The following is a 16,258-nucleotide window of genomic DNA, read 5'->3' on the forward strand; positions in this document are numbered from 1 at the left end:
AGGTGGGTTACTGGCAAACCGCTGTGCCCTGCAGAAATTTGGGGTGGAGGGGAGGGGGGCGGGGAGGAGAGGGGAGACAGAACACAGAAAGAGTAGAGGGTACAAGCCCAGAATGGAGGCTATATAAGATAGAGAGGCCACGGTCCTGCCTGTGAGAGATGGGCTGAACATTTGAACATTAATTTGCATGTTTTCTCCCTAAGGCAAGTTTGAACTGGTCACTTGAGCCAGCTGATCTGAATGGTTAGCTGGTTCAAGATAATTTAAGGGTGTTCGCCAGCAACATTTGGAGGATTCATGAAGATTCTGAGAGATGGTTGGGTGGTGGTAGAGTCAGAGCGGTACATGCACTGCTGGACAGTTGAGAGCATCGGTGTCACGTCCAGTTTCAGGATATGGTTCATTTAACAATGTCGGCCACTGCAACACATGCTCAGGGCGAGTTACATGGGCTTTGAAGTTGTGGTCTTTGGTCAGCTATGTTTCCATCCCTCTTCACCAGTCTTTAATTTGACTGCACTATTTGCATGGAGCTAACATACTCAGGGTCTTAATTCAGATCACTGTACCAACCTGCAACCTCTGCTCTGTTTGTACCCTAAGGGCTCCTTCAATATATATATATATATATATATATATATATATATATATATATATATATATATATATATATATATATATATATATTTAGTGGGCTTGGGTTCCGAGGATCCTGAGTTCAAATTCCACTTTGCTGTTGAATTAATAACAGGTGGGGTTGACTGCTTGTCATCCTTCCGAGGTCGGCAAAATGAGTGCCAGCACGCTGGTATCCTGTGTTGGAGTGGACACTCATCCAGGATTGTGTCCAATAGCCAAGGAGATTGCTTAGGCATTTCGGGTGAGACTGATTAGGCATCTTGGCTAATCAGGTGAGATCAGGTGAAACAGTGTCTATATATATATATATATATATATATATATATATGTATATATGTATATATATATGTATATATATATATGTATATATATGTATATATATATATATATATATTGTTGAGGATTCGCGCCCGCCGGCGTGCTGACGGCCACGTAACTCGAATCGCGGCACGTCGCCCACCGGACGGACAATCCAGTCGTGACCCTCTCGGACTAACGCCGGGAACCAGTCACGGGTGGACCTTTCGGTCTCACCGCGATCGAGCCAATCAACCCCCGCGTGCGATAGGGTTGCTCGCCAAATTCGACCTACCTAAGTACCCACGCGGAGGGTAGACCGGGCGATCGCACCTCGCCGCAGGTCGACTTCGGACACGGGCCACTTAAGCGACCCGTTCCGTACTATCAGAATAACCGAGCGGTGTTATCGTCGACCTCGACGGTTCGATTAATTATCGGGCGTATTCAGCCCACTACCAACCCTTTACGTGAAGCAAGATGAGGATTCAATGGGAGAAATGACGAAGCGAAGCGGGAAACAGTTCAACACAAAAGCACATTTATTCGCGGCACACGGGAAGCACACATACAATTCCACCAAATGCACACAGAAAAGACACAATGTAATTTACACAAAAAGCAAATGTAAAAGCGAAAACACAATGCAGAGCTAATACCGACTACCGAGCACACGGCAACACTTATACAATTCTACTTCACAGACGGCGCCGACAACACATACCCAAAACCAAGGAAAGAATACCCTCAAGGATGAGGCGGGCCTGAGGCCGAGACCGGGTCGCGCCTACCCGTCTGGTGATGAGACGCGGAGCGGCGATGGCGCCCCAACCCCGCGGGCCTCGCGGGCAGTGTCTGGTAGGGGGTGGGAAAGGGGCCCCCTTGGTCGCACTATCTCAGCGCGGGGGGAAACAGGAGGGGGTTGCTGATGCTCGGGGTATAGAGGATCTTTATTATCCCGCGACGAGCGTCTCCACCTCGGCCAGGTCGCGCTGTCGGCCTCCCTCGGGTGCAGCTTCCTGCACGACGCGAGCACCCCCTCGTCTGGTGTCGCCGCCTTTCCACAGCTCCGTCCCCTCCGTTCCGACTCCAACGCACACGACGAGCAGCTCCACCGCCCGCGAAGTCTTGACTCTCTGTTTCCGACTCTCCTACTCTCCGCCTCTCCGCCTCTCCTTTCCTCTGGACTCTCCGACTCCTTCCTTCTGGACTCTCCTACTCTCCGCCTCTGGACTCTCCGACTCCTTTACTCTCCGTCTCTGGACTCTCCGACTCTCCTCTTCTCTGGACTCTCCTCCTCCCTCTGACTGACGAACACGGTCCTTTTATCCCCCTGTAGCTTCGCCTTTGACCCCCTCCCTTTGACCTTTCACCTCGCTCCCCATTGGCCCGAGAAAAAGTGGGCGTGAAGGCTTTTTGATCCATAAATTTGCATATATCGATCGTCCTGGAGGCGGGGCCAAATCACCCCTCGCTCACCGATTGGACGGCAAAAAGTGGGCGTGTGTCGTTTTTGATCCGTTTTTGAAGCACAAAATCCGTGATTTTGTACACGCTGTTCGACGCGCGCCCTGCACGAGTCCAACACCGGTACCCACAGCGGGGAAAGAACGGTGGCGATGCTACGGTTGCGAGGTGTGACGTGAAGGTCGTGGCGGTTGTGGTGAAGCGGTGGTTGTGGTTGTAATCATGGCGGTTGGTCCAAAATAAAGATAGTAAAAGAAAAACGGCTATCCTGAAGAGTCGCAGCACGCATAAATGACATGTATTCCCACTAGACAACGGGTTTGGACCTAACTACACATGTACTTACCGAGATACCTCACCTAAGGGACCTGAATGGTGGTTTGCGAATTTGGTAACCACAACAATATATATATATATATATATATATATATATATATATATATATATATATATATATATATATATATGTATATATATATATATATATATATATGTATATATATATATATATATATATATATATATATATATATATATATATATATATATATATATATATATATATATATATATATGAGCCTGGTGTTGGCGCAGTGGTTAGGGCAGCGGCTTGGGATCCAAAAGGTCCTGAGTTCAAGCCCCGTTGGGCCACTGAATTAATACACCAGGGGGTTGACTCAGCCTGTCATCCTTCTGAGGTCGGCGAAATGAGTACCAGTATACTGGGCCGGTGTATACCCTGGTTAAAATAGGTGTACTATTTCCCTGTGTCGTAAGAGGTGACCAGGGTTGCGTCAGGAAGGGCATCCGGCATAAAACATGTGCCAAATCACTATGCGGATCATACGCATGATCCGCTGTGGCGACCCCTAACGGAAGCAGCCGAAAGAAGAAGAAATATATATATATATATATATATATATATATATATATATATATATATATATATATATATATATATATATATATATATATATATCTGGAAAAAAATTAAGAGACCACTGCAAAATTATCAGTTTTTCTGGTTTTACTCTTTTTAGGTATGTGTTTGAGTAAAAGGAACATTTTTGTTTTATTCTATTAACTACTGACAACATTTCTCCCAAATTCCGAATAAAAATATTGTCATTTAGAGCATTTATTTGCAGAAAATGACAACTGGTCAAATAACAAAGATTCAGTGTTTTCAGACCTCAAATAATACAAACAAAACAAGTTCATATTCATTTTTAAACAACACAATACTCATGTTTTAAATTTGAAGAGTTCAGAAATCAATATTTTGTGGAATAACCCTGATTTTCAATCACAGCTTTCATGCGTCTTGACATGCTCTCCACCAGTCTTTCACATTGCTGTTGGGTGACTTTATGCCACTCCTGGCGCAAAAATTCAAGCAGCTCAGCTTTGTTTGATGGCTTGTGAGCATCTATCTTCCTCTTGATCACATTCCAGAGGTTTTCAATGGGATTCAGGTCTGGAGATTGGGCTGGCCATGACAGGGTCTTGATCTGATGATCCTCCATCCACACCTTGATTGACCTGACTGTGTGGCATGGAGCATTGTCTTGCCGGAAAAACGAATCCTCAGAGTTGGGGAACATTGTCAGAGCAGAAGGAAGCAAGTGTTCTTCCAGGACAACCTTGTACATGGCTTGATTCACGAGTTCTTCACAAAGACAAATCTGCCCGATTCCAGCCTTGCTAAAGCACCCCAAGATCATCACCGATCCTTCACCAAATTTCATAGTCGGTGAAATTTTTTCACAGAGCTGTTAGGAGAATTTCACAGAAATTCCAAATTTCACAGAGAGACACTGTGGTTTGTAGGCCTCTCCAGGTCTCTGTCTAACCATTAGACGACCAGGTGTTGGGCAAAGCTGAAAATTGGACTCATCAGAGAAGATGACCTTACTCCAGTCCTCTACGGTCCAATCCTTATGGTCTTTTGCAAACCTCAGCCTGGCTCTTCTTCTTTGCTTCTCATTGATGAGGGGCTTTTTACTTACGAAATTAAAAGATTTCGCAAGTATATTGATGACTTCCGTCATCTGTTTGTGTGTGTGTGTGTGTGTGTGTGTGTGTGTGTGTGTGTGTTTGTTTGTAGGCACGATAACTCGAGAACGGAAGAAGCTACCAATGTCAAATTACACCACGTGATTCAGGAGGGTGATGGCTAGCGCTGATTAGATTTTGGTCAAAATCGGTCAAAGGTCAAGGTCACAGTGAGGTCAAACATTCGATTTTTGATGGTTTGGTACAGATCATCGAAGAAACTTCTGGTTTGCGTCGCTACCTTCTCGACAGACAGCTTTTATTAGACAAGATCAGAGGTCAAGTTGACGATTTCGTAAGTACCAGTCTATGACTGCTTGTTTCTTGCTTTGCACGACTTCAGCCCTGCCCCTAGGAGCCTGTTTCGAACCGTCCTCGCCATGCACTTCACCCCAGATGCCGTTTGCCATTCTTTTTGTAGGTCACTTGATGTCATCCTACGGTTGTTGAGTGACATTCGAATGAGTTTGGAGTCATCCCGGTCAGTGGAAAGTCGTTTTCGCCCTCTGCCAGTCTGTAGCTTTGTTGTCCCCAATGTCTGCTGCTTGACCTTGTTCTTATGAACCGCCGTCTTTGAAATTTTAAGGATGGAAGCAACGTGACGCTCACTGTATCCCTCTGCCAGTAAAGCCAGAATTGAACCCTTCTTTTCCTCACTCAAAACTTTTCTTTTCAACTCTTTTGGCATGGTCAATAGTTATTTTTTTGATTCCAATTGCTTTGGAGGTACTACCAGCACTGTTTTTGCCATCCAGCTGGTCCTATTGCAAGAGGATAGTGATGACCACAGCAGTGGTTTTTATACTTTTCCTTGTTAAATAAAATTCGGTTTAGGTGATCACCTATTCAGTACCTCACCAGGTAGAATGAGGTGTGCATGTGTTGGAATTCAACAGACACAGGAATGGAATGGCTGCCATACATGTAGAGATGCTGATTAAATTTTGTTTTGGAGTGGTCTCATTTTTTGCCAGAGCGATATATATATATATATATATATATATATACATATATATATATACATATATATATATATATATATATATATATATATATATACATATATATACATATACATATACATATACATATACATATACATATACATATATATATATATATATATATATATATATATATATATATATATATATATATATATATATATATATATATATATTGTTACGGCTGTGGAAATTCGCATTACACCATAAAGGACCCTAAGGTGAGATATCTCTGTAAGTACATGTGTAGTTAGCCCAAACCCGTTGTATAGAGGGAATTTATGCGATTCATCCGGGCTGCGACGCTTTGAGTCAGTCGTTTTTCTGTTCTCTCTTTATTTTGAACCAACCACGTCTCAACCGCCATCACACAACCACCATGCCACCGCCACCATCTACGCTCCCACATCATCGCATCACCGCCATTCCCAAACGGCACCATAACCATCAAATCACCACCGAAAACCCTCCACCACCTTCACCTCTCTCCTTTTACGGCCATTCCCGCACCACCTGTGAACACTGCACGTCGGGCTGTCTCAGGCCCGTTCAGCGATTGGTGCCGAACGCACCGATCCGCGAGCGCAAATGGCGGCCTTTCCGAGGGGAAAACTCAGATCAGAAAAGCTTCACGCCCACTTCTCCTCCGTCCAATTAGCGAGCGCGGGCGGCTTGGCCCCGCCTCCAGGCACGTGTGTGTGAAGTCGATATATGCAAATTCTAGGATCAGGGGAGGTTCACGCCCCCGTTTCCTCCGACCAATGGGCGAGCGTGGCTCCGCCCCCGAGGTCATTCTGATCCGTATATTTGCATATTAACTGCTTCTGCCAGCCTATAAGAAGGCGAGCGCAAGGCGAATGAAGTGAGTTGGGTTCTGGAGTCGCCGAGAGAGTTTTGGGAAAAGAGAGTCGGGTCGGTCGGGTGAGGAGAGTGTGGAACGGAGAAGAGTCACGGTGGAACTGCAAGCAAGGGAGCTCGGGTCCGAGGCCATAAGGACGGCAGTCGGCGACAAGGTAGCGGTGTGGGATCGCTCATCGTGGGACCCAAGCCAGCCAGCCATTCTCCTCCCCCAGGGCATCAACAATTCCCCCTTTCCCTCAAGCTGAGATAGTGCAAAAGGGGGCCCCGTTCCCACCCCACTCCAAATGTCGTGCCAACGAAATCCGCCAAGGAGCACGGAGTCGGGGCACAGCTGCGCGGCCACATTTGCGGCTCGCCCGCCAACGCGTCACGAGGACGCGGGTAGGACCCCCCGGTCTCGCGGACCTGGCCGTTCCTCCAGGTCACGCGCACATTTGGCCTACAGGCCTGTCTGCCCCCTTGTCTATGAGGGTGGCTTCTTTTCTTTGCTTTTGTGTAAATGTGTGTTGGCGCCATCTGTAAAGTAGAGCTGTATAAGTGTTGCCGTGTGTGCGCGTAGTCGGTATTAACTCTGCGTCGTTGTTGCTTTTTTATTGTTTTGGTTGCTATATGTGCATTTTGACTGTATGGCTGTATATACGTGCTCTCCGTGTGCCGGGAAATAAATGTGCATTGTGTGAACTGTGCCCATTTCGCTTTGTCTTTTCTCCATTGACTCTCCATCCTGCTTCACGTAAAGGGTTCGTCGCGGGTGCAAGATCCCGGTAATTAATCTGAACCGTCGAGGTCGACGATAACACCGCTCGGTTATCCCGATAGTACGGAACGGGCCGGCCAAGCGGCTCGTGTCCGGAGTCGACCTGCGGCGAGGTACGATCGCCCGGTTTACCATCCGCGTGGGTACTTAGGTCGGTCAAGTTTGGCGAACAACCCTATCCTACGCGGGTGGCCGATTGGCACGATTGTGGTGAGGTCGAAAGGCCCACCCGTGACTGGCTCCGGGCGATAGTTCCCAGAGGGTCATGACTGAATTGTCCGTCTGGTGGGCGACATGCCGCGATCCGAGTTACGTGGCCGTCCGCACGCCGGAGGGCGCGAATTCACAACAATATATATGTCAGGTATCCATATCAGGTGTTGGCCACATATTGTCCATATTTAGACATTTAACTCATTTCACCATTCAGTAATTGCATTAACCAGGTGCCTGGATTCAAACCATTGTCCTGGCTGCTTCAAATTGTGTCTCCAAACCTTTTGCCTTCATTTTACAGTTTGCTTTACGATGTGTTACAAGATGTCCTTGCCAGAGCGCTTCTGCAGGTTATTGTTTATTCCAGTGCGGAGTGGCAACAAACGGCTGGAGAACTCTGTTATGGCTGATTCACCCGAGGGCCGTAGGGAGGGGTGGAAAGTCCACTTGCCAAATTGTTTCTTCTTTGTCTTGTTTTCTCCGCCCTGTAATAGGTTTTATATATATATATATATATATATATATATATATATATATATATATATATATATATATATATATATATATATAATATATATGTATATATATGCATTTTGGAGAATGATTCTTCAGAGTGTGTGTTATTCTGAGTCTTGACCACTGTTGGTTCGAGTCCTGCATCACATCTCCGCATGCGTGTGTCCCAAATAAACCGCACATTGGAGTATCCTCAGTTGACTCACCTCAATTCTTGGCTGGGATTGAAGGGTCTTCACAGCTGGCGACCCCAGAAGGGACTAGACGACTTCTGAAGCTGTGTACCGGAGGGGCTTCGCTTGGTGTACGGTGCTTACAAGACCAAGGTACGTGTGCGCACACGTCGGGCACCTGCAATACAGGACAGCCCTCGTTAAGTGGACACTGTACACCTGGCAGAGGGAGCTCCTTTGGACACAGTCTCGGGGTCTGCTTTGGTTATGAACTGATGGTAAACGAGGAAAATCGAGTGCGGTTTGTTTGAGCACAAAAAGGGCTATTAGGCCGGATTCAGGTAACCGGTTTTGGGTCAGAGGACAAGGAACGTCCGAGTGAAACAGGTGGAACAGGTTAGAGTCCTGTAAGTGCAGGTTAGAGTCCTGGGATAATAGTTGGGAGGGTCTCGAGTCCCTCAGAGGAAAGAAAAGCTTAAGGCAATTGAGAAGAGCAGGTCTCTGATCCTGCACAATAAAAGGAGAAACGTTCCAAAGCTTAAAGGCTAGTGAGAAGTTAAGAACACACAATAGGGAATAACTCTTCAAGGAACATACAGTTACCATGAGGGACAATGCTGAAAGTTGTTGGTGATAAATATGGAATCGATAAGGTAAAGAGAGTGCAAGATTAGGCGACTTGGACAGTGGGCAGAAGGGATCCCTTCCCGCTGAATGGGTCCCTGGATCCAAAGGTATTGCATACAGTGAGTACTGTGTTGACAGAGGGCAAAGCTGGGGGCCTGAGACAAAGTGGAAAACACTGGAAGGCGCTGGCTGCGTGGCTAACGGAGTCACAAGCTGAGACAGAGCGTAAGCGACTAGGTTTAGAGGGAACCTTGAACCAACAAGAAACACCTAGCGAAATGAAACAGGAGAAATGGAAACAAGTGCTAGCACAGCTGGCATTACAAGAAGGAGGAGACAAAACACCGGCTGGGATAGCAAAAGGAATTTACCCTGTCCTGGAGGAGGAAGCAGAGATAAGAGGGGCTGATATTCAACAGTGCCCCATGATGCAAACAGGGGAGAACGTGTGGGTCTGGAGATCGTGGACACCACAAGATATAAGGGGACTAAAATCAAACATGGAGGAATGTTTAAAGGTGAACCCAAGAAAAGCAATAAAAATATTACATGATCAGATAACGATGCATGGGGCCACCAGGACAGATATTGGGTTCATATGTACGGCGTTGCTGCCAAGCTCGATATGGGGTGCACATTCGGCTGTGTGGAGTGTTAAACCAGAGCACGAGGTAGATGACACCCTGAACCGAAGGAACCTTCCAGAGGCAGAACGGGCAGCCCAAACAGTGTATAAGGACAGGGTGGGAACACTGATGGAGACGTTGGCCACAGAAATGGTCCCACGGGTGACAGATTGGCGAGCAATACAGGATTTCGAATACTCAGACAAGGTGCGCGGGGATTACACCGCCACACGTATTCTGATAGCCACTGACTTATGGATCGGAAAGGAGGGCGCGGCGCTAGAGGTGAAACTAGCTGCCAGCGAGCGTGAATTAATGAAATACATAGAAGGATTTACACCCCACATCTCTATGGCAGTCAGCGAAGGACATAGTTCAGGGGAGTTAGGGGAAATGGTGACCACATTGAGATACGCCCCGGAACCACAAGACAGCGACAACGACAACCGGAACACTCTGCAGGCCGTCAGACGAGGGGATGGATAGAAGGTGTTTTAAAAATCACACGGTTGAATGTGGAGTGGTTTTGCTTCGGTCGCTATGCTGGTTGGCAAACTGGAGGGGTATTGATTGTGAAGCTCCTGGTGTTGGTTGCTGTTGGGAGGTTTTGTAGTCATGTTATAACAGCTATGGATGGGGAGAGATGCGGGACCGAGGCGCGAAAGATTGAGGGATTCAGGATGGATGGTCAGGGGGATTTAAATGATTTGTTTGTTTTGAGCAAGGAATTGATTTGTAATTAAAGTGGGTTTACGCAAGTGCTGAGATGGTCAGAGTAAGTTGGGAAATGGCAGCATATTGCTGTTTTGGTGAGAGATAAGTGGATAGATGGGTAATGTCAGACATTTAAATCTTGATGAATTCTGAAGTGAGATAGAGATTGGTTAAACATTATTTTTGAGATATTTTAGTTCCATTTCAACATGAAAAAAAATGGATGCTCACCAGGTTAATTAAACTATGTTAGCCTTTGGTGTTGTTTAACTGTTTTGAGAAATTTTGTAACAATGTTATCAAAGTTCTTGTTTCGAAGATGTCATGTCATGGCAACTAAATGTCATGGCCGAGCGGAGTGGAACTCTCAAAAGGGGTGTTTGCACAGCTGAGAGTCTGTGAAAGACTTCCAAAGAATCACTCTGTGACGATGATAATGTTTGCATGCACTGCGTTTGTTGTCAAAATGCATAAACAGTAGTTGTGTGCGGTAACTGTGTTAGTTACTTTCAGACTAAGCTCATTAAAAAACCTTGTTAATCTGTCAATTGAGGATAGGAAAAAGTTACTGAGAATTGAATCAAGATAATAATATATTAAGTTAAGGTACGTACATAATATTGAAAAAGGGTCTCTTATTAAATTGATCGACAGATTGGTCAACACTACATATTAGAAATCAAGTTATGAGGGAAAACAGCATGGTATTTACAAAACAATAATGCAGAATAACTGAAAAGATGGCGAGACCAACAGCAATCATGAAATCAATTAAATGGAATTAGGAATTGTACCATGTATTGTAACTGTATTGCTCTCACTGATTATGAGCTGGTACTGACCTGACTGTAATTTAAATAAAATGACTCTACAATTTGTGTTAAGACAAACAAAAGGATAAACGAGAATTATGGGGAGTACAGAAGACATGACCATGAAATAAATGTTAAATCGGTCAGAATAAAGTAATTATATTATTGAAAAGAGTGCTTGTTGCACCCATACCTATATTCCATGCATATATAGAATTGCCTAAATGATAGTGCTGTTCTTGGTGTTCTGTAGAAATTTCCTAAACAATATAGCCATGCTATTCTTGTTTAAATTACTCCTGTTAATTCATACAAAATGTGCTAGCCTAGCTTTGAACTATGTTGAGCATTTATTTTGTGAGTTATAATAACCGAGCACGCAGGTATATTCTGCACAATGTTTGACACACCTATAACATACATAATGGAATACTTTTGGTGAAAAGAATTATTGACCCTTAACGTTTACTGAGGACATATTTGATTGATGCTTAACCATGATTTTGTTTGTTTTGAAGTGTTGAAAGCAGTTGCATGTACGATTTCATCTAACCAAGCTTGGGAAGAACTTCCACTGAAAGAACAATGGAGAAAACCCAGATTTGGGATGATTGGGCATTCAACCCATGATCATGAAACTACCCCCTTCCTGAGGAGATAAGATGGACAATGTGAGAAAGAGAAAAACCCACTGAGGAGAAGCTTGGGCAAGAACTGATGTCGCCGTTTTGTGAGGCCAGACCGGCCAGGCAAGCGTGGAAACGTGGAGTGCTGCTCTGCAAATACATGGTGCACTTGCTGTGGCTGCCTCGATGCACAACGAAGGCCTGGCGGCCACTAGGCGAGTCACCTGCCACATGTGTTCAATGGTGCGGCTGGGGGCTTGTGCCACCACCACCGTGACTGCATCCAAAGAGCTCAGCTCTTTTGGTGAATCAAACCTGATTGCACAAACTGCTGCTACTCGGGCCCAAAGTCGGCTGGGACTCTGGGTCACCTCACTGATCCTTTTCATCACCTTCAACCCAGCGTCGAGCCCAAGCTCTTGCCTGCAAAATCTACCTTCTCTTCAGCTCAACAGAGTGCTTCAACTGTGTTTATATAAGCACTCGAAATTGAACTCGTGTAATGAATATCTTTCTCCTCTAGGAACAGGGTATGGTGATCATGGGTGATCATGGGTGATCATTTGGGGTTTCATAAATCTAATTTTTGGCTATAAAATCGAATTGGCTGTCAGTGATGTTTTTCCTTTGCTCAAGAATCTTTGAATTATGCCATTTGATGTCGAAATATGGCCAGAAATGTGGCCAAGGAGGGACTGTCAGGTATCCATATCAGGTGGTGGCCACATATTGTCGATATTTAGACATTTAACTCATTTAACCATTCAGTAATTGCATTAACCAGGTGCCTGGATTCAAACCATTGTCCTGGCTGTTTCAAAATGTGTCTCCAAACCTTTTGCCTTCACTTTACAGTTTGCTTTACGATGTGTTACAAGATGTCCTTGCCAGAGCGCTTCTGCAGGCTATTGTTTATTCCAGTGCGGAGTGGCAACAAACGGCTGGAGAACTGTTATGGCTGATTCACCCAAGGGCCGTCGGGAGGGGTGGAAAGTCCACTTGCCAAATTGTTTCTTCTTTGTCTTGTTTTCTCCGCCCTGTAATAGGTTTTATATATATATATATATATATATATATATATATATATATATATATATATATATATATATATATATATATATATATATATATATATATATATATATGCATTTTGGAGAATGATTCTTCAGCATGTGTGTGATCCTAAGGCTGGACCACTGTTGGTTCGAGTCCTGCACCAAATCTCCACATCGTGTGTCCCAAATAAACCGCACATTGGAGTATCCTCAGTTGACTCACCTCAATTCTTGGCCAGGATTGAAGGTTCTTCACAATATATATCCATACTGCCACTGCAGCACTTTGTATTTCTTGAACTCCTTCAGGGCTTTCCCATTAGACTCACTGGACCAGTGCAGTGTGACCACTCCTTGGCTTTTTTTCACAAGATCTTGGCTATTCGTTGTTCACCTTGGCGTCTTGGTTTTCTATAGGTTTTCTTGGCGTATAGGTTTTCTATTACCATTGCTTTTCCGAAACCTTGTGAATTCTTGGCTTTTTTCATTGGCTCACCTTGGCATTTATGAAAATGAGGAGTGGTCACACTGCACCAGTGTGTTCTGCCGATGCACCCAGAGCATTGCAGTATCAGCTAATCTTACTGAAAACAGTTGTTGCATCCTCCCACCTCAGTAGCATCCATCACACCGCAAAAATCTCCATATTTTTGTTCCTTTAAAAAAACAAAGCAAGCAAAAGATGCGCGCGTGTGTGCGCAGCATGCACGCACGCATACCCTTTGTTCTTCAGCTTCTCCTGCTGTCCTGGAGCATTCAAAGTAATGATTTTCGTTTATTGTCAGTCATTACTTGTCGGAAATTTTTTTTTGCCAAGTATGTTGGTCTGTCTGTCTGTCACACGGTTTTTGGCCACAGTTTTCAAGCAATCGTTCTGAATGTTTTTTGTGTGTATGTAGGTGACCGGCCAAGGACAGCAACGCTCAATTTTGGTGAAGATCTGAATCCGGATTCAGATCTGAGAATTTGTCGGGTGATTCTTCACCATTGAGAAATTGGGCCAAAAACTATATATATAGCATGTTATCTCTAAAAGTTGTGGACAAGTTATGACAAACTACGTGGATGAGTTGGTTCGGTGACAATACCAAGCCAATTCGATTTTGGTTAAGATCCAGATTCAGATCCAACCTCTCAGTAGGATACAAAATATAAACTTTTCAGCCTGACAGAGGTATGCACTTTACCGAGTGCCATTTCGTTTTGCCAAGTGTCGCTCTAAGAGTGATTTTTCATTTGTTTTTTGTTCTTAAATGCATACAATGATGTTTATAATTTCGGTGGTTCTTCTCTTTTGCTTCCATGATGCAATTCGGCTCCAAATCATTATTAGTTGGGAGTTTAAGAGAAACAGGTATCCCTTCAGCCATTTGAACTCCCATTATAAAGAGCTTCTACCCTCAGAGCAATAAAATCTGCCACCCAGAGGTGCATGACAACAATGTATATACTTTTCAGCCTTCTTTTAGGGTACCACTTATCAGAACAGTTTTTCGTATTATTGGGGTTTCGAGTTAGATCAATTACCTGATCTTCGATTTCAATCTGATACAATTGAAGGTTCAAATCCTAACTCAACTGGGAAGGCAATGGCAAACCACAGTGCATTCAATGGCTAGAAGCTATTTTGGCGGCACAAACCCTCATTTGGAGAAGGTACTTCGACATGCTATGGGGTAATTACTTATGATGACATTTGTTTTATTGTTATTATTATTATTGCTTCACAAAGCACAACAGATAATTACATATCATGGTGAGACTGTGCCATAGCCTTTGGCAACATACGAGTTATTTTCAACATACACATCGCAGGCAGGTCAATAGCACACTGGTAATATTCAAGTCACTGGTTCTGTTTAGTTGATGGTCAAGACATTGAATCATGCATACCAATCCTACTATTTCTATACTTAAAATAATCAGCAGTTGTCAGGCAGTGTGTTCCTTCTTTTTCTTTTACTAGGCCTGCAGCACTAGCAATGATGAGAATGATATGACAATGATGTTCATACTCCACATTCACTGCATTTTAGATGGCACATCTTTGTATTCCACCAATGTTTCCACCTCATTCGACATATTTCTATCTGTTTTTATAATCCCTAATGATTATTTCAGTGAATGTTGCATGTTACATTGTTATAATTCTGTGGATATTCGGTTGTTATGAGGACTGGACATGGAGAGACAGTAATTTATGAGGAGTTGGTCAAGCCTATTTTAGTTATTAGAAGCAATTTATTACAATCATCATGAAGCATCATCAATGGTGACAGTTTCACAAAAAAAAATACACTAAAAAGACAATGCATAATGAAATTACACAAAGTCGAACACACATATGCAAGTCCTGAGTACATTTATTTTAGAAACTTACCCCCAACCCTTTTCTGATACTGCTCAATCGCTGCCAGTAACTCCACACAAGACTTCTGAATATCATGGAAAACCTGGAAAAATAAGAGCAAATCAGAACATCACTTGTCAACAATCGGATTGGATAAGCAAATCAGTTCATAAAAACAAATGCAGTGTTCATCAATATGCCATATGCTTGGTGGGAATGCATCAGTAATGAGTGAGAATACACACAATACATGGTACTTGTCATCTACAGCACAAGGAATGAACTCAATGCTGATAAAGTCTTTCATCAACAATGGTAGCAAAAGGCAGAAACTCTCACTTCATAATCACAGCTGTTTGCAACCATGTTACCTCATCCCTCTGCTAGGAAGAAAGCAGCTGCATCCCTGCATTGTTCTGGAAATGATTAGACTCTGGTCTGATATACGGAACATGTCCTTCAATCCTGAAAAATCACAGTTTCACCCGATCATTCGGGAATGATCATCAAACAAACCCACCTATATATTTCTTCAGACATCTTCTGAAAGAGGTTCAATCTTTTCAATCTCTAGATCTCACCATCAGCCATGATTAGTCCTGAACAAACCACATAGCAAAGCTGGCCCCCAAAGTCAGTTACAGACTGGTCATCATCTGTCGATCCAAATCTTTCCTTGGAAAATCAGAGCAACTCACAGTCTAAAAGGTTTTTGTCCATATCTAAATGGAGTACTGCTCTCTGCTATGGGTTGGTACTCCAGCATCACATCTGTCTCTCCTGGATTCTGTGGAATGTCAAGCTCTCAAAATTATTGGAATCCTCCATGATGAGGCCAAAGCACAAGGTCTGTTCCTCTCACATTGCAGGCATGTCAGTAGTTTCTCTGTTTTCTACTGTCTACTCTCCAATAGCTATGTTTTTGCAGTCCTCTGACCCTCCTTAACAACTCCAGGATGCATGTGGTCTTCCAGTAACCCCCCTCCTCATTAAACTTCTAAAATCCAAGCTGATTGAACACCTCAACTCGTTTATTCCTCACTTTAGTCCAGTAAATCCTGACTGACCGTGTTTTGCAGTATATACAATGTTTTATTGCAATTTCTGTAACTCATATGTCACCCTCCAGTACAAAACCAGTTGGAAGTTGCAAAAAAAAAAATAATAAACCAATGTCACCCACAGGGTGACCCGTATCTTGCCAAAAGGTGACCACGTGTGACTTCTTTAAGGTCACACTGAGGTGAACAGAGCTGCTATCCACCAGGAGTGACTCCTTGAGGAATATCTGCCTACGAGAGATTCCGATGAGAATCGTTCTACAGAGTAACCATGAAAAATATGCTTTTGCCTCATAACGTCACCAAATGATGTCATAATGTCTCAAGCTTGACATATCTAGAAAGCACTCATCGAGGTGTTCAATTTGAGGTACTACACGATATGGTTCCTAAAACTTGAAA

General features: G+C 43.8%; 1 protein-coding gene across 8 annotated transcripts in view; it reads right to left on the reverse strand.

Moving 5' to 3' along the window:
- The window catches only part of LOC147032039 (islet cell autoantigen 1-like), a 146,479-nt gene that overhangs the window by 80,866 nt on the left and 49,355 nt on the right, over positions 1 to 16,258 (reverse strand). For all 8 annotated transcript variants that reach the window (XM_085869321.1, XM_085869319.1, XM_085869314.1 and 5 more), the window contains one exon: positions 14,826 to 14,898. In XM_085869321.1, coding sequence (XP_085725447.1) covers positions 14,826 to 14,898 — 73 coding nt within the window. The remainder of the gene's footprint in view (positions 1 to 14,825; positions 14,899 to 16,258) is intronic.

The sequence above is a fragment of the Eptatretus burgeri genome, chromosome 2 (assembly GCF_056783735.1).
Source record: "Eptatretus burgeri isolate ZD-2024b chromosome 2, Ebu_testis_v1, whole genome shotgun sequence".
NCBI classification, from domain to species: domain Eukaryota; kingdom Metazoa; phylum Chordata; class Myxini; order Myxiniformes; family Myxinidae; genus Eptatretus; species Eptatretus burgeri.